The sequence below is a fragment of the Hypanus sabinus genome, chromosome 3 (assembly GCF_030144855.1).
Source record: "Hypanus sabinus isolate sHypSab1 chromosome 3, sHypSab1.hap1, whole genome shotgun sequence".
NCBI classification, from domain to species: Eukaryota; Metazoa; Chordata; class Chondrichthyes; order Myliobatiformes; family Dasyatidae; genus Hypanus; species Hypanus sabinus.
The window spans coordinates 38,741,912-38,767,610 of NC_082708.1; the positions used below are offsets into that span (position 1 = coordinate 38,741,912).

The 25,699-nt window shown below is 38.7% G+C and overlaps 1 protein-coding gene across 2 annotated transcripts in view; it reads right to left on the reverse strand.

Annotated features, from left to right (window-relative positions):
- The window catches only part of b3glcta (beta 3-glucosyltransferase a), a 190,201-nt gene that overhangs the window by 149,886 nt on the left and 14,616 nt on the right, over positions 1-25,699 (reverse strand). The window contains exons 3-4 of one of the 2 annotated variants that reach the window (XM_059964118.1): positions 20,744-20,827; positions 14,684-14,793 (exon numbers count right to left, since the gene is read on the reverse strand). In XM_059964118.1, the coding sequence (XP_059820101.1) occupies positions 14,684-14,793; positions 20,744-20,780 (147 nt within the window). In that variant the 5' untranslated portion in view covers positions 20,781-20,827. The remainder of the gene's footprint in view (positions 1-14,683; positions 14,794-20,743; positions 20,828-25,699) is intronic. The other variant, XM_059964117.1, reaches the window with a different exon arrangement.

The following is a 25,699-nucleotide window of genomic DNA, read 5'->3' on the forward strand; positions in this document are numbered from 1 at the left end:
AAATTGGTGTGTTGTGGGAGTACACAGAAGATCAAAAGCAGCGAGCTGGCTGCTGGCTGTCTGCCCAGAGACCTGAGTTCTATGGGCACAGAGCTCGGAAAAAGCGAAGCAATGGATTTTTTAACATCATAAATCAGCCAGTTGTTTGTTATGTCTCCCCTCACTCTGTGAAACGGGGACACCTCTTTTTCCCCTATTGGGGGGGAGGGGGAGGGGGAGAGACTGTGGTATATCAAATTACCGGGTGAACAAGCATTCTGCAAGTTTGTCTTTATTATTGCTTTGCTGCACACTTGAGTGCTTGGTAGGGGCACCGATGCTTTTTGTTGCTGGTGGGGTAGGTGGGACTGTTGCTTTACTGCTGCTTATGCGTGGGAGGGGGGAGCTGGGGGGCTTTGGGATTCTAACATTTAAATGTCATTCATTCTTTGGGGCACTCCTCTGTTTTTGTGGATGGTTGCGAAGAAAAAGAACTTCAGGATGTATATTGTATACATTTCTCTGACATTAAATGTATCTTTGAAACCTTTGCTGTCTAGGTGCTTCACCAGTCACAGCTTCATGGAAGGGGGCAAAGAGAAAGCCCCTGTTGAAAAAGAAACTCACATTAAATCTCAGTCAGAGTTTGCCAGAAGGCATGTGGGAGACCCTGAAGTCAGCTGGAAGAATGCTCCGTGGTCTGATGAAACCAAAATTGAGCTTCTTGGCCATCAGACTAAATGCTATGTTTGGTGTAAGCCAAACACCGCACATCATCCAAAACACACCATCCCTACCGTGAATCTTGGTGGTGGCTGCATCATACTGTGGGGATGCTTCACGACAGCAGGCCCTGGAAGACTTGTGAAGGTAGAGGGTAAAATGAACACAGGGAAATCCTGGAGGAAAACCTAATGCAGTCTGCAAGAGAGCTGTGACTTGGGAGAAGATTTGTTTTCCGGCAAGACTATGACCCCAAGCATAAAGCCAAAGCTACACAGCAATGGCTTAAAAACAATAATGTTTAATTGGAGTAAGGGAAAATATGAAGCTATCAGGCAGGAACTTGGAAGCATAAATTGGGAACAGATGTTCTGAGGGAAATGTATGGCAGAAGTGTGGCAAATGTTCAGGGAATATTTATGTGGTATTCTACATAGGTACATTCCAATGAGACAGGGAAAGGATGGTAGGGTACAGGAACCATGATGTACAAAGGCTGTTGAAAATCTAGTCACGAAGAAAAAAAAAGCTTACAAATGGTTCAAAAAACTAGGTAATGATAGAGATCTAGAAGATTATAAGGCTAGCAGGAAGGAGTTTAAGAATGAAATTAGGACAGCCGGAAGGGCCAATGAGAAGGCCTTGGTGAGCAGGATTAAGGAAAACCCCAAGGCATTCTACAAGTATCTGAAGAGCAAGAGGATAAGACATGAGAGAATAGGACTAATCAAGTGTGACAGTGGGAAAGTGTGTGTGGAACCGGAGGACCTAGTAGAGCTACTTAATGAATACTTTGCTTCAGTATGACGGGGAATAAAGGGGTCTTTTTCTGGCTGTTCTGTTAGAGAACACTGCTGTTCTGCAGGGGCCAGTGTTGGGTCAATTTCTTACTAACTTACTTGTAGATAATTAGTTGGAGGACTGAATTGTAGCCTAATTTGTGGATGACAAAATGATAGATGGAGGGGCAGGTAACATTAAGGAAGCAGGGTGTCTGCAAAGGAAGTTAGACAGATTGGAAGACTGGGAGAAGGGGAGAGAATTCAGAAATCGGAAGTACAAATGGACTTGGGAGTCCTAGTGGAGGATTCCGTAAAGGACTGCGAGCAATTTTGGGCCCCAAATGTAAGAAAGGATAAGCTGGCATTCGAGAGGATACAGGGGAGGTTTAGAAGAATGATCCCTGAAATGAAAGGGATAATATACAAGCAGTGTTTGATAGCTCTGCATCTGTACTCGCTGGTTTAGAAGAATGAGGGGGACCTCATTGAAACTAAGTGAATAAAAACTTCAGAATAAAAGGACATCTTTCGAGAACAGAGATTAGGAATTCATTGCTACAGACAGCTGTGGAGGCCTAATGATTGAGTATATTTAAAGTGGAATTTGATAGATTTTTTATTAGTAAGGGTCTCACTGATTATGGGGAGAGGCAAGAGAATAGGTTTAGAAGAATGAGGGGGACCTCATTGAAACTAAGTGAATAAAAACTTCAGAATAAAAGGACATCTTTCGAGAACAGAGATTAGGAATTCATTGCTACAGACAGCTGTGGAGGCCTAATGATTGAGTATATTTAAAGTGGAATTTGATAGATTTTTTATTAGTAAGGGTCTCACTGATTATGGGGAGAGGCAAGAGAATAGGTTGACAGAGGTAAATCAGCCATGGTTGAATGGGGGAGAAGACGAGATGGGCCAAAAGGCCTGATTCTGCTCCTATGCCTCAATGACCTTTTGCTGGCATGTCCTGAGATTGTGAGAGACATTGCAAAAAAATCTTCATCATACAGTAAATTCATTTTACTACATTAAAATAAATTAATCATTGTGCATAAATGTGAGCGATTAGTTTTGTCAGTACATTCGTGGGTTTTCACATCTTGCTAGTAGACCTAGATTTGTTATATCAGATTTCCAGTATTTGCAGGACATATTTTGTACAAACAAGTCTTTACATTCTTTCCCTTGTCTAAGGATCACGATGTATCTATACTTTTGCTTTTATTGTTACTGAAATAAACAAGTCAGTTTTGACATAGAGAAGCAACCAACATTCGTGTCAATAAGTGGATTATTAAAATACAGAAAAATAATCATGTTTTCAGAGCCAGAGCAAACAGGTCCTGTACGAATAACTGAAATCCATAAGGTTGAAACAAATATGCTAACTGCTTTTCAACACACTCCCAAAGAACATCACAGAACATGGTTCCAATTTTTTTTCTTTTTAAAACATTTCTGGAACATTGTTTAATGTAGCATACTATTGATTGCAACTAGGTGTATATGGATGAAATTGGATAGTAATCTAAAGCCTATTTCTCTTTTCAATCTGTTGAATTATACAGTCATTTTACTCGACATATAGTCCAAGCAATGAATTTTGTAGTGAACCCTATCTTAACAAAATCAATTATTTCCATTTTCCAAAGATGCATTTTCCAAAGTAAAAACAATATGCTGGAGCCTCCCAGTGTGCAGCACCATGAGATAGCTCACTGAATTGAAAATTATAGCCTTACTGCTTTTCTTCCCTCAATTCACTTCTTAATGAAAGGAAACAATAATGATTTTACCAGTAAATGGTGAAGACTTTAGTTACCCTGTTACTGTAGGTACTATTTAGCTGATATATCTCAAATCAATCATAAGCAAAGACTTCCCATCATCAAGCAAGTGCATTAATATGTTGAGTGGAATGCAGGTAAATGGAATTATACTGGAAGAGATTGGATAGATGGGGAAGGGGGAGATTTGAGGATAATGAAATACATACAAAACAACTATTAAATGCTAAAGCAAGGTAGTTTTCTTGGGAATACAATCTTTCATAACAGAGTGGAAAGAAAAAGCCCTAGATCAATGTGCTAATGGGTGGAACTTTTTTTTTGAAAAACACTAATGTTTCACAACTGTATTGATCTATTCTTTACATAACATCAGCTGGGTGTTTTGTTACAAAGAATACATTTTTAGGTTATTTCTGAGGATTTTTTTTTATAACCAATGTTTCACTACATTCCTTTCAAAGACAACTGAGTCCTGACAGTCCCACATCCATATTTCTTCTCTCTCAGTGGATGCAAGAAAACTACTAAAAATACCCTGGGGTTTCATTATACTGGTATGCAGCTGTTTTGCCATAGCAGCAGTGAGCAGACAGACAGTGGCAATGATAAAATGGCTGCTTTCAGATGGGTGGTCTGAGAAGAATACTAATTACATTACCCCATACAGGGGACACAATCTTAGAAGCCAATCTTGGAAAGTTCAAACCAAATTGATTAGAAACACTTAATTGTGGTAAGATTAAAACATTATTGAAAATGGCATGACAAATAGAAGTATTAAGGGCGTGATACTCATACAAGTGAAATACTTACAAGATAGAGAATTTAACTATTTGGTCCATTTCATCTAAAATTACCGTATGCTAAAGAAACATTTACAACAAGGACATTGGTACAGAGCCAACAACCTGTCTCTGAATGTGAACAAAACAAAAGAGATGGTTGTTGACTTCAGGAGGGCACAGAGCGACCACTCCCCGCTGAACATCGACGGCTCCTCGGTAGAGATCATTAAGAGCACCAAATTTCTTGCTGTTCACCTGACGGAGAATCTCACCTGGTTCCTCAACACCAGCTCCAAAGCAAAGAAAGCCCAGCAGCGTCCCTACTTTCTGCGAAGGCTGTGGAACGTCCATCTCCCACCCCCCCATCACATTCTACAGGGGTTGTATTGAGAGCATCCTGAGCAGCTGCATCACTACCTGGTCCAGAAATTGTATCATCTCGGATCGCAAGACCCTGCAGTGGATAGTGAGGTCAGCTGAGAAGATCATCGGGGTCTCTCTTCCCCCCCCCCCCCCAATCATGGACATCTACACTACACACTGTATCCGTAAACAGCATTATGAAGGACCACATGCACCCCTCATACAATCTCTTCTCCTTCCTGCCATCTGGGAAAAGGCTCCAAAGCATTCAGGCTCTTATGACCAGACTATAACAGTTTCTTCCCCCAGGCTATCAGACTCCTCAATACCCAGAGCCTGGACTGACACCTTACCCTATTGTCCTGTTTATTATTTATTGTAATGCCTGCACTGTTTTTGTGCACTTTATGCAGTCCTGTGTAGGTCTGTAGTCTAGTATAGCTTTCTTTGTGTTGTTTTATTATGTAATTCAGTCTAGTTTTTGTATTGTGTCATGTAAGACCATGGTCCTGAAAAAGATTGTCTCATTTTTACTATGTACTGTCCCAGCAGTTACGGTCGAAATGACAATAAAAGTGACAACTTGACTTGATTTAGCCCCAGAAAGATCAGATGACAGGAGCCATCAGATAGATAAAAGAGCTAAAATAAGGTTCAAAGCTGATAACATGGAGAGAGCTGAGAAAGCAAGGAGGGGGAGAAAAGAGGAGAATAAAGTATTTTTTAGACACAGGAGAAAGTGGTAGTGTGAATGAGGAAGACAAGTAAACGAAGGGCATAAAACTGAGAATGGAAGAACAGAAGTGGACTGATATTGGAAAGGGAAAACAGAAGAAGGGAGAATTAAAAAAATGGAGGGGTCAGGTAGCAATTTAATCCATAGAGCCTGAAAATATTAGGTGATTCAACACTTGATACATGTACAGTATCTATTCTCCATCATAAACATGGCAATTCCAAGAAAGGATATTACTGTGGTTGGGGCTAAAACACCGTGTCAAGAAGCCAGCCTCTCACACCATCATTGAAATTCCAAGTTCAAGCTCATAGGACTAGAAGTTTCAATCCCTTTGATAAGCAGATCATAACTCAGGTCAGAGCTCAGAGATCTTGGGGCGTGGCTTGGGAGGTGGCAGCTGCTTCCCAGGGGTCATCAAGTAGGCACCCCCTTCTTAGATGTTTCAGTAATTTAAACCCAGCAGTGTGACCCAGCATCCTATGAGCACCCCACTTCACATCTGGCCACCCATGGGTGATTTTAGAGCCCAGCTGCCGTCACCCCTCTTCATCCATAACCTGGCTGCTTCGCTCGGCTGCCTCCGAGAGCTCTTTATAGCTTGCCGCTGGCCCTGGCCTCGGACTCCCAACCCCTTCAGTAATCTGACCATGGAAGTAGCCACAAATTCTCCCCGGGCAACCTCTGCTGGGAAACTCAACACCTTCCATCCACACAGCTTAGCATCTGTGGCCAGCTCAGTGTGTTATACATGTTTCCACTCTTACACCTCGCAGACTGCATGGCTTTAAAACTGACGAGAATAAGGGAGAAGATACAAATAATTTCACCCTGATACAAGTTCAGTAAATCATACTAAGAGCGTGCAGAATAGAAGCAAGAATGAGTCCTGCAGTACCTTGCCTCTGCTCTACTATTCTTTAACCTACACTCAGTGGCCGCTTTATTAGGTACAGGAGAGGAGCACAGTGTGGTCTTCTGCCACTGTAGCCCAAACACTTCAAGGTTCAGTATGTTGTGCTTTTGGAGATGTTTTTCTGCACACCACGGCTGTAGTTTAGTTACTACTGCTAATACATGGTGGTTTGAATATCTCAGAAACTGCCGATCTCCTGGGATTTTCACATACAATAATCTCTAGATTTCACAGAGAATGACGTAAAATATTTTTTTAATCCATTGAGAGGCAAATATGTGGGAAAAATACTGTACCTTGTTAATGAGAGAGGTCGGAGAATGGCCAAAGTGGTTCAAGCTGACATGAAGATGACAGTAACTCAAATAACTATGCATTAAAACAGTGGTGTGCAGAAGAGCATCTCTGAATGCCTAACATATCAAACCTTGAAGAGGAGCAGCAGAGATCATGAACATATACTCTGTAGCCACTTTATTAGGTAGAGGGTAAAGTAGCCACTGAGTGTATATACTGAACTGGATTTGAATCAGATAAAAGTAGCAAACTGAATACTGACCATAACAACTCAGATTCATTTTCTGATCTTTGTGAAAACCAGACACTGCAGATCTTTGCAGTGTCCCTTGACTACAGGAATAAAGAACCAGAAAGTATTCATATTCTTAGCTGCTTCCCAGATGCTCTTGTTACAATGTCCATATGTTCAACTGAGATTTATCTAATAGGAAGTGAGTAGATGCTGACTTTGGTCCAACAACAAACTCACTTCCCTTCATTCTTAAATGCAAGAGACTCTTCAAGTGCTATAAATTCAGAACAACGCACACACAACATCTTGGAGGAACTCAGCAGGTCAGGCAGCATCTATGGAAAGGAATAAACAATTGAAGTTACACATCGAAACCCTTCATCAAGACTGGAAAGGAAGGGGGAGGAAGTGAACCAGATGAGGAGGAAGGTATGTGGGTGTTCCTTTATCTTCAGCCTTTTACCTTTTCCACCAATCAACACCCAGTTTCTCACTTCATCCCCCTCTCTCTCTCCCACCCACCCACTTCTTCCTCACCTGTTAGTCCTGTTGAAGGATATCCCGGCCCAAAATATCTTCTGTTTATTCTTCTCTTTAAATGCAGCCAGACTTGCTGAGTTCCTCCAGCACATTGTGTGCATTTCCCTTCATCACTGGTGACCATTTCATGCTGAACCAGTTTTTCTGTACTCACAATGGCTTTGTAAAATAGTGTTAAGCCTCCAAATCTATATTTTATTGTATGGTTTGTCTTCACTTACCTTGTCTGAAACTAAAAGTTGCCATTTGGAAAATAAACAACGACAGAACTGCAATCCCATTAACTCATACTTCAGCATAAGTTACTGTTTTCGCAATAAAGAAGAGGCACCATGATAGCATAGCAGTTAGCATGACACTATAACAGCTCGGGGTGGAATTCAGAGTTCAATCCCAGCATCCTCTATAAGGAGTATCTGTACGTCCTCCCCGTGGAGTGTGTGGGTTTCTCTAGGTCCTCCAGTTTCATTCCACAGTCCAAAGATGTACCAGGTAGGTTAATTGGTCATTGTAAGTTGTCCCATGATTAGGTTAAGGTTAAATTAGGGTTGTTGAGGATTGCTACACAATGTGGCTCAAAGGGCTGGGTGGGCCTAATCCGCACTGTATCACTAAATCAATTAATTAAGTAAATAAATAGTTGGAAAGACTATTTCAGGGAGTCAAAACAACAGAATTTTTTTAAGGTGATGTCAAAATAAAAGTAAGTAGTTCACTTTAATAAGTCTTGAAACCTACTTTCACTGAAAGACTTGAAACACACAAATGAAGCTCTAAGGCACAGAACCTCAGAACAGCACTGCCACCTAGTGTTGGATGCTAATTCCTTCACATACAAAAACAATTTCATTTTCAGTATGCTTCCTATCAAACTTCATAATGCTACACATTTACTCCAACAAATCCAAATGCACTGAACAAAACTTTTAAAAAACACTTGTATGACTGTCAACAAAGCTTCCAGATAAGGTACCATGATAATTCTGTTATCTGCAATTGTTAGGTTTATCCTGCACCCTTTTTAGAGTAAGGATATATAGCATATGCAAATTTCCATACCTCAGGCATCACCCACAAATTTACAGCTGCTTGGAAAATTCAGGTTTAATGCAATTTTCTCCATTTCATCTAACAGCAGCCAAGGATCGATTCTATCTGGATGATATAAGATACAATAAAACTAGGCAACTTATTTTTCTTGTACCTCCTCTTTAATAATCTTTAGTCCATCCAGAATCTCATCTTTGATGGTTCTCTAACAGAATATTGTCCTTGGTGAAGGTACTTGTTTAGCACCTCACCTTACCTTTGTCCTCTGGCTTAATGAGTGAATTTCCATTTGATTTCTGATCAGCTCCATTCTTCTTCTTACAATCCTTCTTCACGTCAATATTTTTGAGTTTTATGACTGCTGCTGGTCTCTGTCTTCTGAACTCTGTTTCTCTTTTCATTTTCCTTTTTCATCTACTGATTTTTCCCCCCTTCAATCAGCCTGGTTCCCACTTTGTCAACAAACAGAAATCTAGTTTTTTACCTCTGATTTTTATCTTCTGGTTAGCCATGACTTTCACTTCTCTATGCTTTTTCCTCATAGGAATGTACCTAGATCGGGGGTCGGCAACCCGCGGCTCCGGAGCCACATGTGGCTCTTTTACGTCTGTGCTGTGGCTCCCTGTTGCTTTGGGAAATAATTGGTTGTGGCGACCCTTTTCCTGGCACATCCGAACCGACTCACAATTAGATAGCCTACGGGGGTTTGCGAGCACAGAGCTTTGGAGTCTCTGCGCCATGGGGGGCAGGTTGAGGGAGGCTTAAAAGTGAGGCTGAAGATTTCGAATAAAGTTTTTTCCTTCGACTGCAGTTACCGACTCCGTGTCGTAATTTTAGCGCTGCGTGTAGCACACCGCTACATGGTCAGTATTTAATTAAAATGTATTTTATGTTAGTTTGTTAGTTTTTGAAATGTAAATCTAAATTTGAAGATTATGGTGATCTTGTACAATCTAAATAAGACGTTGTGGCGACCCATTTCCTGACACATCCGAACCGGCTCACAATTAGCCAGCGTCCAGGCTAAGGGAGATAGCCTACGGGGGTTTGTGAGTACGTATCTTTTGCAGCATCCGCGCCCATGGGGGGCGGGTTGAGGGAGGCTTAAAAGCAAGGCTGTTTAGTTCGAATAAAGCTATCTTTGACTGCAGTTTACTGACTGCGTGTAGCACACCGCTACAACGTGTTTTTATCGCTGGCTGTACAGAGGGGAGGTGCTGAAACGCTTTGTCGCGTGTCTGGAAGAAGTGAAAACTTTCCTGGGCAGCAAAGGGCTCAACTTTCCTGAGCTGGAACAGCCAGAGTGGCTGGAAAAGCTACACTTCATGGTAGACATGACAGCGTACCTGAACACGCTGAACACAGCTCTTCAACGGGGTAAGGACGTACAGCCCTGCACATGTTGGAGGATGTTTTGGCATTCGAGCGCAAGTTGACGTTGCTTGCCAGAGATTTACAGAAAGGCACATTGTCTCACTTCCCCAATTTGAGAGAGTTCAAACAAGGTCACGACATGATAAATTCGGAGTATTTACATTCTGCAATCATCGCAATGGAAAACGCTTCTGTGAGTTCAGAGAGGAAAAAAACACATTATCCTTCCCGGTCACTCCCCTAAGCATCGATCCATCCCTACTGAATACGACTGCATTGTCAGGTGTGAGTCAACCTGAACAAGTATGATAAATATTTTAATTGCCTATTATTTTACGTATATTCATATGTTTTCATTGTTCAGTGAAATAGTCCTTTTATTTTTCAGGTTGACAGCTGGCTGACGTTATTTTTGGTTTGCTGCTGGCGGCAAATTTAAGTTTGGCGTTTTTCATAAATACAAGAAGGACTCAAATAGACGTTGAGTATTTTACTTAAAAGTAACCTTCAACCCAACGTCTTTTTTTCGGAGTTCAAAATGTTTTTGTTGCATGCAGAAATGTAATTTCGTTTTCTCTGCAGGAGTTCATCAATTTCATAAATGCAACACATTATAGTTTGTTTATACATAGCATAAAGGCAAAACAAAACGTTGTATGCAGTGTTATTTCATTTTAAATGTCAAACGGGTTTTGCAGCTCCCAGTGCTTTCTTTTCTGTGGGAAACGGGTCCAAGTGGCTCTTTCAGTGGTAAAGGTTGCTGACCCCTGACCTAGATTATAGAGAAAAAAACATCTCCACTCTACCTGCTAAGGCAAGTTCTCACTGCAATGAACTTGACCCTTCCCTATAGACTTTTTTAAAATCACAGGCTGGTGATTTTTTTTTTTTGAAACCACTTATTATTGTTATCACTATTTCCTATAAATTCCTCAGCTGATACCTGCTTCACTTCCAAGAACCAAGTGCAAAAAAACTGTCCTCCCAACTGGGGCAAATTAACAATAACTAATGTTGTTTTCTCCTGAATGCGCCTCAGAAACATCTCCTCACTTTAGCCATTATTGCTATCTGAGTCTATATTTTGAAAGTGAAGTCCACCAGTTTCACTACCCTATAGTGTTTTGCAAATCTCTACAATTTCCCTACATCTTTCTGGTAAGCAGCCAATTGAAAAGCCCAGTACAGGTTTCCCCCGCTATTCGAAGGTAGAGCGCTCCTATGAAACGGTTCGTAAGCCGGAATGTGGTACAGTGAAGAATTACCATTTATTTATATGGGAAAAATTTGTGAGCGTTCGCAGACCCAAAAAATAACCTACCAAATCATGCCAAATAACACATAAAACCTAAAATAACAGTAACATATAGTAAAAGCAGGAATGATCTGATAAATACACAGCCTATATAAAGTAGGAATACTTTTCTATAATTATTGCAGCACTGTCCACGCAAGCAGCACTCGCGGGAGAAACACACGGTGCAAGGGCTCCCAGAAAAAGCACTCTTTCCAGTAACCTTTAAGCTATGAAGCTACCGCATAACACATAAAAATACACAGCCTGTATAAAGTAGAAATAATATACTTCCAGTTTAGTTTCACTTACCGGAATTGGAAAGAAGGTGAGCACACTGATGATGGTGTGTTAGGCTGAGTCGTCGGAGGTTGGGGTGGGGGGAGACTGGGGTGTCATCTCATCTTCGTTTGTTTCCATCAGGGCAGGCCGGTCATCTTCTATGTCTGCCTGCCTCGGTGTCGAAGGTCAGGGTTTGTCATCTGCTGTGGCTGATGTGGAAGGCTTGAAAAATGACAGTATGCTTGACTGCTTAGCCTCGCGCATTTTTCTATCATATAGTTCTTTGTAAGCACTCAAACCATCCTGCAAATATGCCCTAAACCTATGTACCCTTTCAAAATTAAAGTCATACTTTTCTGCAATCATTGCAGCGTTGTCAATCGCAGCGAAAATCTCACACAATTGCTTCACGTTCAGTTCTTGGACGTCTTCACTTTCGGGCCGTTCACTATTGCGTTCCGCTTCAATTGTTATCCTTTCCTCTTCATCAGCTCTTCATCTGTCAGTTCTTGGTCATGGGATGCCAAAACCTCTTCAACATCATCTTTGTCCACTTCCACAAACCCTTAACTAAACTTACTATGTCCTTACTTTGTTCACCACGATCGAAACGCTTAATTATGTCTAGTTTTACACTAAGTATAACACTCTTACGCGCTCTTTTAGACTTTTCCAAAACTTAGAACTCATCTTGCTAACGGATGCACAAAATAAATCGACATAAAGCACAGATGCTCACAGACACGTGTTTAAGCAATGCCGGCTAGAATGCAGTTCCGGGGGAGGAGCCTGGCTGCTCGGCACGCACGCTGCCTTTTTTCATAACAGTGAAAACACCTTCTGTTAGCAAAAACAGGTAACTAATGTAGGTCTTTCGTAACAGTGAGTTGATGTAAAGCAAACGTTCGAAAAATGGGGGACACCTGTACACCTTTGCACAGTACTGCTGCCTCAAAACAAAAAATTTCACATCAGTGATAATAAAGCTGTTTCTGATAAGACCAAGATCACACATCGTTAAATACACCTGAAGCTCCTCTGCCTTTGTTAATGCATTTCTGGTGTGTACATACATGTAATCCAAACCTTCTGAGCCATCTATTCTTTTTGAGGATCATAGAGTAATGACATGGAAATAGGCTCTTTGACCACCATGCCCGTACTGTCAACAATCATTTACACAAATGCTTTGAGAGGCTAGTCAAGGACTACATCTGCAGCATGTTACCACCCACACTGGACCCCCTACTATTCGCCTACCGACACAACCGATCGACAGATGACGCAATAGCCACAGTTCTACACACCATCCTAAGATAACTAGAGAAGAAGGATGCTTGTGTGAGAATACTGTTCTTGGACTACAGTTCAGCATTCAACACCATATTTCCCTCCAGGCTTGACAAGAAGCTCAGGGACCTCGGCCTTCACCCTGCCTTGTGCAGCTGGATCCTGGACTTCCTGTCACATTGCCAGCAGGTGGGCTCCCTTACTTCTGACCCTCAACACAGGAAGTCCCCAGGGCTGTGTCCTAAGCCCCCTCCTTTACTCTCTGCACACCCATGACTGTGTTACCACCCACAGCTCCAATCTGCTAATTAAAATTGCAGGTGATTCTAAATTGATTGGCCTTATTTCAAATAATAATTAGGCAGCCTACAGAGAAGTCATCACCCTGACAAAATGGTGTGAAGAAAATAAAGTTGCTGGTTGTGGATTACAGGAGGAATGGAGATGGGCTAACTCCTATTGACATCAATGGATCTGGGGTTGAGAGGGTGAACAGCTTTAAGTTCCTCAGCATCCACATCACTGAGGACCTCACGTGGTCTGTACGTACTGGCTGTGTGGTGAAGAAAACACCAACCCCTTTTTCAACTTTTTCAGTTGAAGAAGTTCAGCATGAGTCCCAAATCATAAGGACTTTCTACAGGGGCACAATTGAGAGTATTTTGACTAGCTGTATCACTGCCTAGTATGAGAACTGTACTTCCCTCAATTGCAGGACTCTGCAGAGATCAGTACAGACAGCTCAGTGCACCTGTGGATGTGAACTTTCCTCTATTCAGGACATTTACAGCAACAGGCGAGTAAAAAGGACCCAAAGGATCATTGGGGACCTGAGTCACCCCAACCACACTGTTCCAGCTGCTACCATCCAGAAAACGATACCACAGCATAAAAGCCAGGACCAACAAGCTCCGGGACAGCTTCTTCCACCAGGCCATCTGGCTGATTAACTCACGCTGACACAATTGTATTTCTAAGCTATATTGACTGTTCTGTTGTATATCTTACTGTATTATTACAAATACCATCCTAATTGCCATACTATTTATAGCAAATTACTAATTTGCACATCGCACATTCAGGGTCCAATGTCACAAAAGATTTTTACTCCTCATGTAGGTGAAAGATGTATAAAGGATGTAAGAAATAAAGTCAGTTCAATTCAATTCCTACATTAAAAACATTTTTAATCTTCCCAATTCTCATCAGCTCTCTCCCAATCCTACCACTCGTCTACTCAATAGAGGCAACTTAATTAAATAGTTAAACAACATGCAGTTGAGATAAGGGAGGAAACCAGGTCACCTGGAAGAAAACTCCATGGTCACAGAGAGAGAATGCAAACTATACCCAGACAGCACTCAATGTCTGGATTGAAGCTGACTCTCTGGCACAGAGGACAGCAACTGTTTTAGTCTAGAGACCTTAGTTTTAACTTGCTTTAAAAGGATATTGTATTTGTTAGCAACATATCAGCAAAACGATGTTATACCACATCAAATTCCTAGTACGATAAGATGGATTTTTGACCTCACAATCTAACTCATGAACTGTAACACTTGATTCTGCACTGTTATTGTTTTACCTTGAACTAACTCAATGCATTGTGTAAAGAATTGAAATGTATGAGCACAAGCTTTTCACTGATACATGTAATAACGAACCAAATTAAATATCCTGTAACCTAATTCATCTTTCTTCTGTACAAAGTCAAACCCAGATTACATAAAATAAAATCAGAGGTGAATCTTATGATTTAAATAAACTAAATCTGAAAAAAAAAGGGGTCAGAGTGGAGATGTGTCTCGACCAAAGAAGATGTAAGGTTCTCCTTTATTCTGCCATCCTGAGATCACATTTGGGCAAGGTGCAGCACCTGCTTAGCTCCCCGATCAGGATCATTTAAAGCCATGGGAGCAGGTAGTGGTTGGCCGTATGAGCAGATGGTGAAAATCACAAATCCTGGTGATGTGACCATTGATGCCAGGCAGATAATCTCTGAAGAATATTGATAATGGTTGGGGTCACCCATCTTGTAAAGACACTGCTTAGAAGAATGCAATGGCAAACAAGTTCTGTAGAAAAATTTGCCCAGAACAATCACAGCCATGTAAAGACCATGATCGCCTATGCTATGTGACATGACTCATAAACAGAATCTGAAAAATTGCAGTTCATCCTTTTAACACATACAATGAAATGACCACAGAACGGATTGTTGTAGCTATGCTGTTTTGAGGTACTTACTTGACTAAAGGCCTCAGACTGCAGTAAGATGTCTTGTTTCAGCTTTGTTGCTTGGCTTGCATGGAAAGATTGCTTTTGGCTTTGAATGACAAAGACAACTTCATTCAGTTCTGTAAAACAAGAGTCACACTAAGAGTAAAATGACATTGTGCTAATATATCATTGCCTTGATATAATGTTAATAACTTGAAAAATTATTCAAAATCATTTTTTGTAAACTTTACGTATAGCTATCTAATATCACTAATAGGAAACAGAATAAATCTCTAATATGAATATTTGCAAATTACTTGAGAATCATCTGAAACTGAGCACAATTCCTTCTATTATATCTTCTTCTATCTGATTAATATAGCCTATATAGCCTATACTGTACAACCAGTACAGTAGTTTTGCAAATCAGACTCATCCTTGAAAAGATTGTAACTGTTAAAACAAATTCACCTTATTCATAAAGAACTTAAATGTTGGAATAAAAAATAAATAATATCTAAATTTATCAAAGACATCATCAGATCATTGATAGATTAGGCAAACATTCTAAGGTGATTTCAGTGAGTATTAAAAACAAAATGCTGGGAGACCGCCTCTGCCTGTCGATGGAGTAGCAGTAATTTTGTGCTGCTTAGTTTTCTCTCTCTCCCCTCAGTTTAAATTTTGAATTTAAAATTTTTAATTGCTGATTCTTGAAGGGGAGTAATATGTCTATGTCTACGAGAAGTGGGAAGGATCTGCATGAACCTACTGACAAAGGTAATGGAAAAGGAAAGATGACGAAGGAAAGATCTGATGAAATACCATCATGGGCTGAAGATATCATTCGGACACTTGAGATCAATTCAAGATCAGAATAAGGCAATTAAAGATCAACTGGAAAAGAATAATAATGAAATGAAGTTATTTCTGGGAAAACTCAAGTTACTAAACATGAAGAGGAATTGAAGTTAACTAAGCAAAAATTGTCTGAAACTACAACCCATTTGGAAAAATATCAAAATAAGATTATAGACCTGGAAACTAGGTCTCGCCGAAACAATATACGAATCATTGGATTGTAAGGAGCTGAAAATGGACAGTTAACGGTTTACTTTGGTAAGCTCTTTCATACTCTGTTTCTGACTATTTTATCACAGCTGCCTGCTATTGAAAGAGCACATAGAGTGTCTACTTCAAAATTTAAAGATTCAAACAGACCAAGATTTATTTTGGTTTGTTTTTATCACTTTAAAATTAAAGATCAAATAATATGACAGGCAAGAAAACAGTGAGTTTTCAGATTCAATGAGTCTGAGCTCCGTTATTATGAAGATTTTTCTGAAAGAAGTAATGGAACAAAGATCAAGATTTGCTTTGGTAATGAAACAAGCATATGATAAGAAACTATTTCCCTCTTTGAGTTACCCGACAAGAATGAAAGTTTTTCCTTCTAATTCTTCTCCATGCATTTTCTTTGACCCAAAAGCCGCACTGGATTTTGTCCAGGCTATACCGGTCACCGTCACTGACGTTACTACTGAATGAACTATCTGAAAAGCTGTTTGATTATCTGTATATTATTCATATTTTGAAAAGAATATATATGAAGGCTATTTGGATATTTCATTGAGAGATTAATAAAAAAAGATAAGAAAACCTACTCATCATTACATCCATATATGTTAGAGATGTTTAAAGATTTTTTTGTGAAAAGTGATTTACCCTCTACTTTTTATGAGGCTTCTATTTCTTTAATTCTTAAAAAGGATAAAGATTTTCAATCTTTTTTTTATTAATTTTCCAACAGAGAAAAAATTACAAATCAGAGAAGTTATGGCAAACAAGTAATACAAAAGATGTAGAAACAACAACAAAAAATACTGTCAAGGTCAATTAAGTATAATTTTAAGCTGTTGTATATAGTATATAAACAATAAATCACAACTCCTCTTGACAAGTCATAAAAAAAAGACTGGAAATTTTATTAATAAGAAGAAACCACTCCACCCCCCGGCTAATCTAGCCTAAAACAAAAAAAAAATTGGGCAGTCCATTTGAGGACAAAATTAGAAAAAAGAAGTAAGAAAACATCCTTCCAGTCATCTCCAAACCTTCGCAGACAGGGAAAAATTTTCCTTAAAAAAAAATCAAATAATATGAAAATATTGAATAAACGGTCACCAGACTTGCTCAAAAAAAGATGTGTCAAACGTTCGGCTTCTAATTTTCTCCAAACTTAAACAGGACATAATGGAGGAGAGCCAGTTAAAAACAGAGAGCCAGTATAACAAGATAGCTCTCCTGGCCAGTAGAGTTGAAATGGCTATCACATGTTGAGCAGAAGCAGGAACTCGACCTGTTTCCTCTGGAATGATCCCAAAGATTGCCGTAAGTGAATTGGGTTGTAAATCCACACCTAAAACTTTTGATAAAATTCTAAACACATCCCTCCAAAAATTATTTAACTTTACACAGGACCAAATCATATGAGTTAGAGCAGCCACCTCAGCATTGCATCTGTCACAAATAGGGCTTATATTGGAAAAACTATGCGCTAATTTGTCTTTTGACATATGGGCCCTCTGTACTATAAATTTTAGTGAAAGTGAAATACCTCCTTTAAATGAATCTGTCTCCATACATGATAATATCCCTTTTAAAGTTACGGATTCTTTTAGATATTTAGGTGTCATAATTACTAAAAAATATAAGGATCTTTATAAAGCCTGTTTTCCTCCTTTAGTGGACTCTATGAAGTACTCATTTAGTAGATGGAGCCCATTTACATTTTCACGTTGGTCATATTCATGTAGTTAAAATGATGATTTTACCAATATTTTTATATTTATTTCAGAATATTCCTGTTTTTTTGACTAAGAAGTTTTTTGATCTGATTGATTCTATTATTCTATCTTTTATTTGGGATAATAAAAGACCAAGAATTTGTAAATGTCATTTACAAAAGTTGAAAAAGGATGGTGGTCTTGCTTTCCTAATCTAAGAATGTTGATTTGCAATATACTTGCTTTCCTAATCTGTTAATTTGTGATATATGTGCTTTTGGTTATATTGGGGTGATAGGAATGATCGGCCAATTTGGGTAGACCTGGAACTGAGAGCTGTGAAACAGTTTTATTTAACTTTGTTATTAGGAGTTGCTCTACCTATACAATTAGCTAAAGTTGTTAATTTAAACCTATATCCTGTGGTTAAGCACTCTTTACAAATTTGGCTCCAGTTCTACTATTTTTTTTAATCTTAAAAAATTTAAACTTTGTAGTATAATTTATCGTAATTACTTTTTTAAACCTTCCTGGAGTGATCCGATTTTTTTACTTTGGAAAAATAAAGGTATTAATTCTTTTGTAGATTTATTTAAAGAAGGCAGATTGATGTCTTTTGAACAATTAGTCGATAAATATTCTCTCTCATATTCACACTTTTTACAATATCAAAAAGTTAGACATGTTTTACAAAAATATAAACGTATTTAAGTAATTTTCCTTACATATTGGTGGCTGACTTGTTGGATACTATTATGAATATGAACCTTTCGATGAAAGGTTTTATTGGAAGAATTCATAATTTACAATTACAATGGGATAAGCGTCCTTTACTTAAGATTAAACAGGATTGGGAGAAGGAACTCAGTTTGACTTTTATATGGGAGGACTGGATGCGGATTCTGAAGCTGGTTAACTCTTCTTCAATCTGTGTTAGTTATTCACTGATTCAATTTAAAATTGTACATTGTTAACATTTGACGAAGGAGAGACTTTCTAAAATATTTCCCAACGTTGACAAGTATTGTGATAGATGTAAAACTGAGATAGCTACACTGACACATATGTTCTGGTCATGTTCTATATTAAAAGAGTTTGGAAGTCAGTCTTTTCTACAATTTCCAAAGCACTCAGAATCAACTTACAACCTAATAAATTGACTGTGCTTTTTGGAGTAATTCCTCAAAATATCCATGTTATTTCTGTGTCTGACCAACATGTTATTGCGTTTGTTACATTGATAGCTAGGAGGGCCATCTTGTTGAAGTGGAAGGAAATATCAGCTCCTACTTTGTCACAACGGTTCTCTCAAGTGATGCTGTGTCTTAGCTTGGAGAAAATTAGAAGTCGAACCTTTGAACCTTTATTTGATTTTGTGAAGAGATGGGGCTCATTTGCTAGTTATTATCATTTCAGTTAACTGATAGATTTCCTCCACGATCTAAGTGTAAATTGTTTTTCTGATATATCTTTCTTTCTTGTTGGCAGTTTGATGTTTAGTTTTAGAAGCTTTCTGTATGACACATGGCTCCGGGGTTGTACCCCCAATGGGTTTCTTTTTTTTCCTCACTTTTCTTGCTTAGTAGGGTTTTTTTTAATTCACAAAAATTTTCAATCTTTAAGATAATTTCTTTTTTTTGAGGCATTGTAAGTGTTGTTACTTCCATGTACCTGTGTTATTTTTGAATAATAATAATTAAAAGATTTGAAAAGAAAAAAAATGCTGGAGAAACTCAGCATGTCATGTAGCATCTGTGGAAAGAGAAGCAGTTAATTTCAGGTCCTGGACCCTTCAGCAGAAAGTATTGAAATCGGAATAAACTGCCAAAGGAAGCTTTGCTGTTTAAAAAGCATTATTTTGCAAATAAAGCAGTTAGTTTAGCTTGCAAAAGTGTAGTTCCACTTAATATTCAAGCAGAGATTGATCAATGCTCAGATTTGCTTAGTAGAAGAGGTGAAAACATTTACAGCATTTAAGAAGTATCTCGCTGCATAATGTTGGAAAAATAGGGAAAGACCTGATGAAAGCAGCATGAATCAAATACTTTGCGTTATCCATATATATATTCCATTACCTCATGAATTGACCCATTTTATGTGGAATTTCAGTCATGTCCTGAGGAATTTCACATAATGCGCTCTTAGTGCTCCAACCCCGAAGCTGTAAAGGTTTATCTTTCCACAGATGCTGCCTAATTAGTTCAGTTTTCCAGCAGGTTCTTTCTCAAACATTTTCAGCAATTACAGTTGACTTTTTTTTAACCCATTCTCAATGAATATTCCCAATTCAAAGCACACACTTTGAAAATAGCACCATATAAAGTACTAAAAGTATTGTAACAAATGACATGGCATTCTTGTGCCCATGACTGAAATCCCACATAAAAAGGTGTTGATTGAACTTTACCAATATCTTCACAAGGGGATATTTATGGATGAGTAAGAATGGATATATAACATACGAGGTGACTACGAAATAAATCATCAGAGATGCTGAAGCTGGTTGATGTAAAAGGTCTTTATTCACCACAAACAGGCCTACTGGGGATTCTATTTCTCCTCTCCCCATCTGGAAAGTACAGGAATGTTTTATACTTTTTTTAATACAAAAAGAACAATAAATGATTAACTGTCATCTCAAAAATTACTTACTTTAACATTTTCATTGTAGTATGGTAACATTTACAGAATTACATATTCACAATGGGAGTACACCTCAATTAATATCCCAAATCCCAGACTCCTTTGAATATTCAAATCCTAGTAGCTGGTCTGAGGGTTTGTGAGCACAAAACACCAAATACGCAAAATATGCTATACCTCATTTGTTATGGTGTTGAGGAATAGCTCCCTGAAAGTACAAACAACCAGAATATCAAATGACAAAACAGACATGCCCTGAACTATGTATTAAATCAGTGATGTGTCTTCAATTTAGTTAATAGAGGAAATGATCACTCAGGGCCTTCCCTCAGTACTAATCAACAAGCTTCGAAACCTGGGCCTCTGTACCTCCCTCTACACTGGATCCTTGACTTCCTCAACAGGAGGCAACAGTCAGTACAGAACAGTAATAATATCTCCTCCTCGCTGACAATGACTATGTAGCTAAGCACAGCTCAAACTCCATTCATAAATTTGCTAATGACACTGCTGTTGTTGGGAGGAGGTCAGATGGTGACAAGGAAGCATGCACAATTGAGATAGATCAGCTGGTTGAGTGTGTAGCAACAACTACCTTACACTTAGCAACAGCAATCGATTGTGGACTTCAGGAAGGGAAAGTTGGGAGAGCACACACCATTCATCATTGAGGAATTTGCAGTGGAAACGGTCATCAGTTTCACTTCCTGGGCGTCAGCATCTCAGAGGTTCAATCCTGGGCCTAACACATTGATGCAATCACAAAGAAAGCAAGTCAAAAGCAATACTTCATGAGGAGGAAATTTGATAGGTCAGCAGAGACTCTATCAGAGTTCTACAGATGTACAGTGGGGAGCACTCTAACTGGTTGCATCAGCGTCTGGTATGGAGGCTCCAATGCACAGGATTGTAAGAGGCTTCAGAGGGTTGTGGACTCAGCCAGCCTCCCCAACATCAAGGACATCTTCAGGAGATAGTGCCTTAAGGAGGAAGCATCCATTAACAAGGACACTCACCATCCAGGACATGCCTTCTTCTCATAATTACCATCTGATTACCTACCCTATCTATACATTACATACAGTAATTTTATATACATCCCCTCTTCATTAGATTTCTGAATAGTCCATGAACCAATAAACACCACTTCATGAGTTCTCTCTGCTTAATATAGCTCTTCATTGTAACTTACAGTAATGTTTATATCTGGTACTATACTGCAGCCACAACAAATTTCATACAAATGATAAATTTGACACCAATTTCATCACAAGAATTTCAATGAGGGCTAATTAAAGTAAACATGCATCTTCTGTCTTGTGCTGTGTAGTTACAATGATACAAAATCAAAAACTCAAAGTTCAAAGTAAACTTATTATCAAAGTACGTACTGTGTATGTCGTCGTATACCACCACCCTGAGATTCATATTCTTGCAGGCATTCCCAGGAAAAAAGCACTCAATGTATTGGCTTCAATGACCTTAAGGTATCAGTGGAATTTAAACTGTGAAGTTATTTTTTGAAAACTGCTTTTTTAAAAATAACATCTAACTTCCACATAATTCCATAACTCCAGAATATTATGGAATTCCCACATGTAGTCTGCATCTCACCATTGCCTATTTGTTCACGTGCCTGCTAAATTATTTTTGAAAGTTGCTGTTGTATGTGCTTCCGCCATCTTCCCTGGCAGCAGGTTCCAGACACCTTCCACTCTCTGTGCAGAAATACTTGCCACATAAACTTCAAACTTTTCCCAGCTCACATTAAAGTCATGATCAGGGGAAAAAAAGACTCTGAATACCTACACTATGTATACAATACGTAATTTTACATACATCATTCAGGTAACCCCTCAAGCCTCAGATGCTCCAGAGAAAACAATCCAAGTTTGTCCAACCAGTCCCTATCCGTCATCTTGCTGAAACTCTTCTGCATCCTCTCCATATCTTTCTACTCATGTGGCAACCAGAACTACATGATACCCCAAATTTGGCCTAACAGAAGTTTTACACCGTTGTAACACAAGTTCTCTCTTTTTATTCTCCCATCACCCCCATCAATGAAGGCAAGCTTGCCATTAGCCTTCTTTACCACCCTATTCACTTGTGTTGCCACTTTCAGGAAGCTCTTCCTGGACTCCTCTTAAAATAAATACTAAGTGGCAAGACCCTTGCTCCCAAGGGTCCCACCACTTATTAAATATTTAACTCTTGCATTTTACCTCTCAAAGTGCAGCAGCTCACAAGAGAGACTGGACCTTCTGTCCTCCAACTACAATAATATCCTCCCACCATTACCATCCGTCTTCTCTGAACAAGCCAATTCTGAATCCAATTTCCCAAGTCATCGTGGATCCCGTACATATTGTTTTTCTGAATCAGTCTACCATAAGGAACTGAGTTAAAACCATTCTGAAAAGTCATCTAGACAACATCTACTGCTCTACCCACATCAATCATCTTTGTGACCTCATCAAAGAACTGAATCAGATCTTGTAGGACATGGACTCTTGTTTAAAGTCACTCCCTAACCTCCCTACCATTATAACAGCTAGTTATCTCTTAAGTGTAACTGACAATTTCACCTCCACCACTAGCAAATCAATCAACTATTAAATTCTTCTTGAACTGTGTGTAATTGGACAATTGTACAAACTGGACTATCCGTTTCAATGGACAATTGTCCTCTGGCAATTTATTCTGTACAATGGCAATATTGTAAGATTCAGCTACTCATTAAACAGTAAGATTGCTACAGTTATGCCAGCATTGATAACGTAAAAAAAAATCTGTTATTTTTTACAGACTCAACAGTGGCTAAATTCTGCCACTTCCCACAGTATATTCTAAATCATTTTAAGGAGTAATCATTGGTATACTGACAGGATGGGGTGGCGGGGTGGAGGAACATCCCTCCCAAAAGAGGTGTAAGGCACTCCTACCCTCAGCTAGCCAGCAGGTCACCCTTGGGCGAGGTGTCGCATCTGCTTAGCCCCCGTCCCCCCGCTCGGGGTCACATGAAGCCATGGGAGCAGGATCACATGAGCTGCTGGTGCTTATCACAGGTCCTGGTTATGCGACCACTGACGCCAGGCAGACAATCTCTGAAGAGTATAGATAATGGCTGGGGCAATCCATCTTGTAAAGAGAACTGCCCAGAAGGCGGCGATAGCAAACCACTTCCGTCAAAAACTTTGCCAAGAACAATCATGGTCATAGTTAAGACCATGATCACCCATGTCATATGACACAGCACATAATGATGATGATGCTGGGCTGTCAATTTTTTCTACACTAAAGTCTGAAATAACATGTTAATCATTTAGTCAGAGTCACAGAGCAACACAACACAGAAAAGGGAACCTTCAGCTCAACTCATCCATGCCAAGATGCCAATCTAAGATCATCCCATTTGCCTGGTTTGGCTCATAGCCAGTCATGTACCAGTCAAAGATAATTTTAAATGTTCCCCAGCACCCCTTTTCACATACCAATCTCTACATGAAGGAGTTGTCCCTCAGGTCCCTTTTAAATCTTTCCCCTCTCACCTTAATCCTACAATTTCACTGTTGTAATTGTAAATTTCAGTTATTTAGCAATTTGTAATTACTATACTAAATAATCAGTAAAATTTTTACAATTAATAATATTGGAAACAGATGTTGGTTTTGCATTATTAACTTACTGGTTGCAAATCTCTGCAATTTGGGGCTGGTTCTTTGCAACTTCAAAGGTATTGCAAAAGTAAAAAGAAATTATTTCATTTCCTTACACAATGTTAGTAAATTCCAAGTGCAAATCTGACAGAAAATGTTCAGAACTTCTCCAGAAACTCAAATTTTCTGTTAAATTGATGTAAATTCTCAAGAACTTCAAAGTTCAAGAATTACCATGATTCCTGCTTATAACTATGCACACAATGTTCAATATTTTTATGACTAATTATATCCATGGATCTACTTATCTCCCCCAACACCGCTACTGACATATATACAACTTTAGAAAGTGTCATTTAATACAGTGCATTAATTATTGATAACAAGAAATCCAATTTTATTCAACAAAAGAACAATTTTGCTTTGTCACAAACGATAATTGTAATCACATTTCCTTTATTCTTGTTAGCAATTAATTACTTTGGAAGGTCATCAGCTTATGCTACTTTGTTGGGTGGGATAATAAATGAATCCATTATCATAGTTCAAACCAAATTAACAAAACTAGTATGAAATCATTAAAGTTTGATTGATGATATAATCTATATAACTTCACCACTTAACAAATATTCATCATTAAAATCTAATGCAGTCTTAAATCTTTGGGTAATTTTTGTTATTGTTACATTTCAAGAAATGTGCATTTATATAGCATATGTGAAAGATTTGCAGTTACAAAATAGATCTCAAAAGCTTTGACACATTCTTAAGCATAGCTAGAGGAGTAGAACTATAATAGTATCTATAAATGCAATTGTTCAATTCCACCCATATTATGTTCAAATTTTAATGGAGTTTGAATGATCAGTTATCAATTATAAAACTCAGACTGATTAAGTATCAGTATGTATTCGTTATGCTTGCTTTGAGCAATGGTGCCATATTTACAGTTTTGTAATCCTGCTCTCCCAAAGCTTTCATTGAGTTTTGAAAATCTACAACTAATTGCTCTATTGCCTTTAAAACTTTGGATGTAGACCACCTGCTTCTAATGACTTGCTCACCTTCAGACCCATTACTTTTTTCAATAGTTTGTTCTTAGTGATTACTATTGTTACAAGTTCTTCCTTTCATCTGAAACCAGGCCATCTGTTGTCTTTGGGATGTGTTTAGTGTCTTCCAACATGAAAACCAATGCAAAGTATTGACTTCTCTGATGTTTCCAAGCTTCCTGTTAGTAATTCATTAGTTTTACTTCTCAGGAGTACCACTCTTAGCTACCTTCATCCTTTTTTTTTTAAATATCCACAGACTTTTTTGTTGTTTGATTTGATGTTATTTGCCAGTGATAATTAATTTTATCCCTCCTTAGCCTTTCTAGTCTGTACTAAAACCTTTTCCCCATTTTTATCTATAACTGTTTAATTTAATATCTTCCTTGACCTTATTTTGTTAATCACAGACCATATTCATTAAATTTCTCTATCTGATCGGAATATATTTCGGCTAAGTATTATGAAAGAGCCGCTTAACCATCTGCCATTTTTCATCTACTGACCTTGCCTTGTATTTCCTTTTTTTTAAGTAAAAGACAAAAAGATTGGACTCAAGCTGCTCACTCTCAAATGGTACCCAGAATTGTATCAAGTTGTGATCCCTATTGCCATGGTCTCTCATTAATCTTACAGCACTGCATATGATGGGGTAGATTTATTCGCCATAGGTCCAGATACAATCTGTCCTGAAATCTAGGTCTGCAGCTTACAAATCAGGTGACCTAACTCTGATCTTTATAAAAAAAAAGATAGGGTCTCCATAAAGCCCTGATTGATGTTAAGAGACAGTACCAGTCCAAAATCAAGTCCGTCCAGACATCAGCTGCAGGAGGGCTTACAGATTATTACGAATCACAAAGTCAGGCAGCATGCCAACAACAGCACAACCCTTCCAGATTA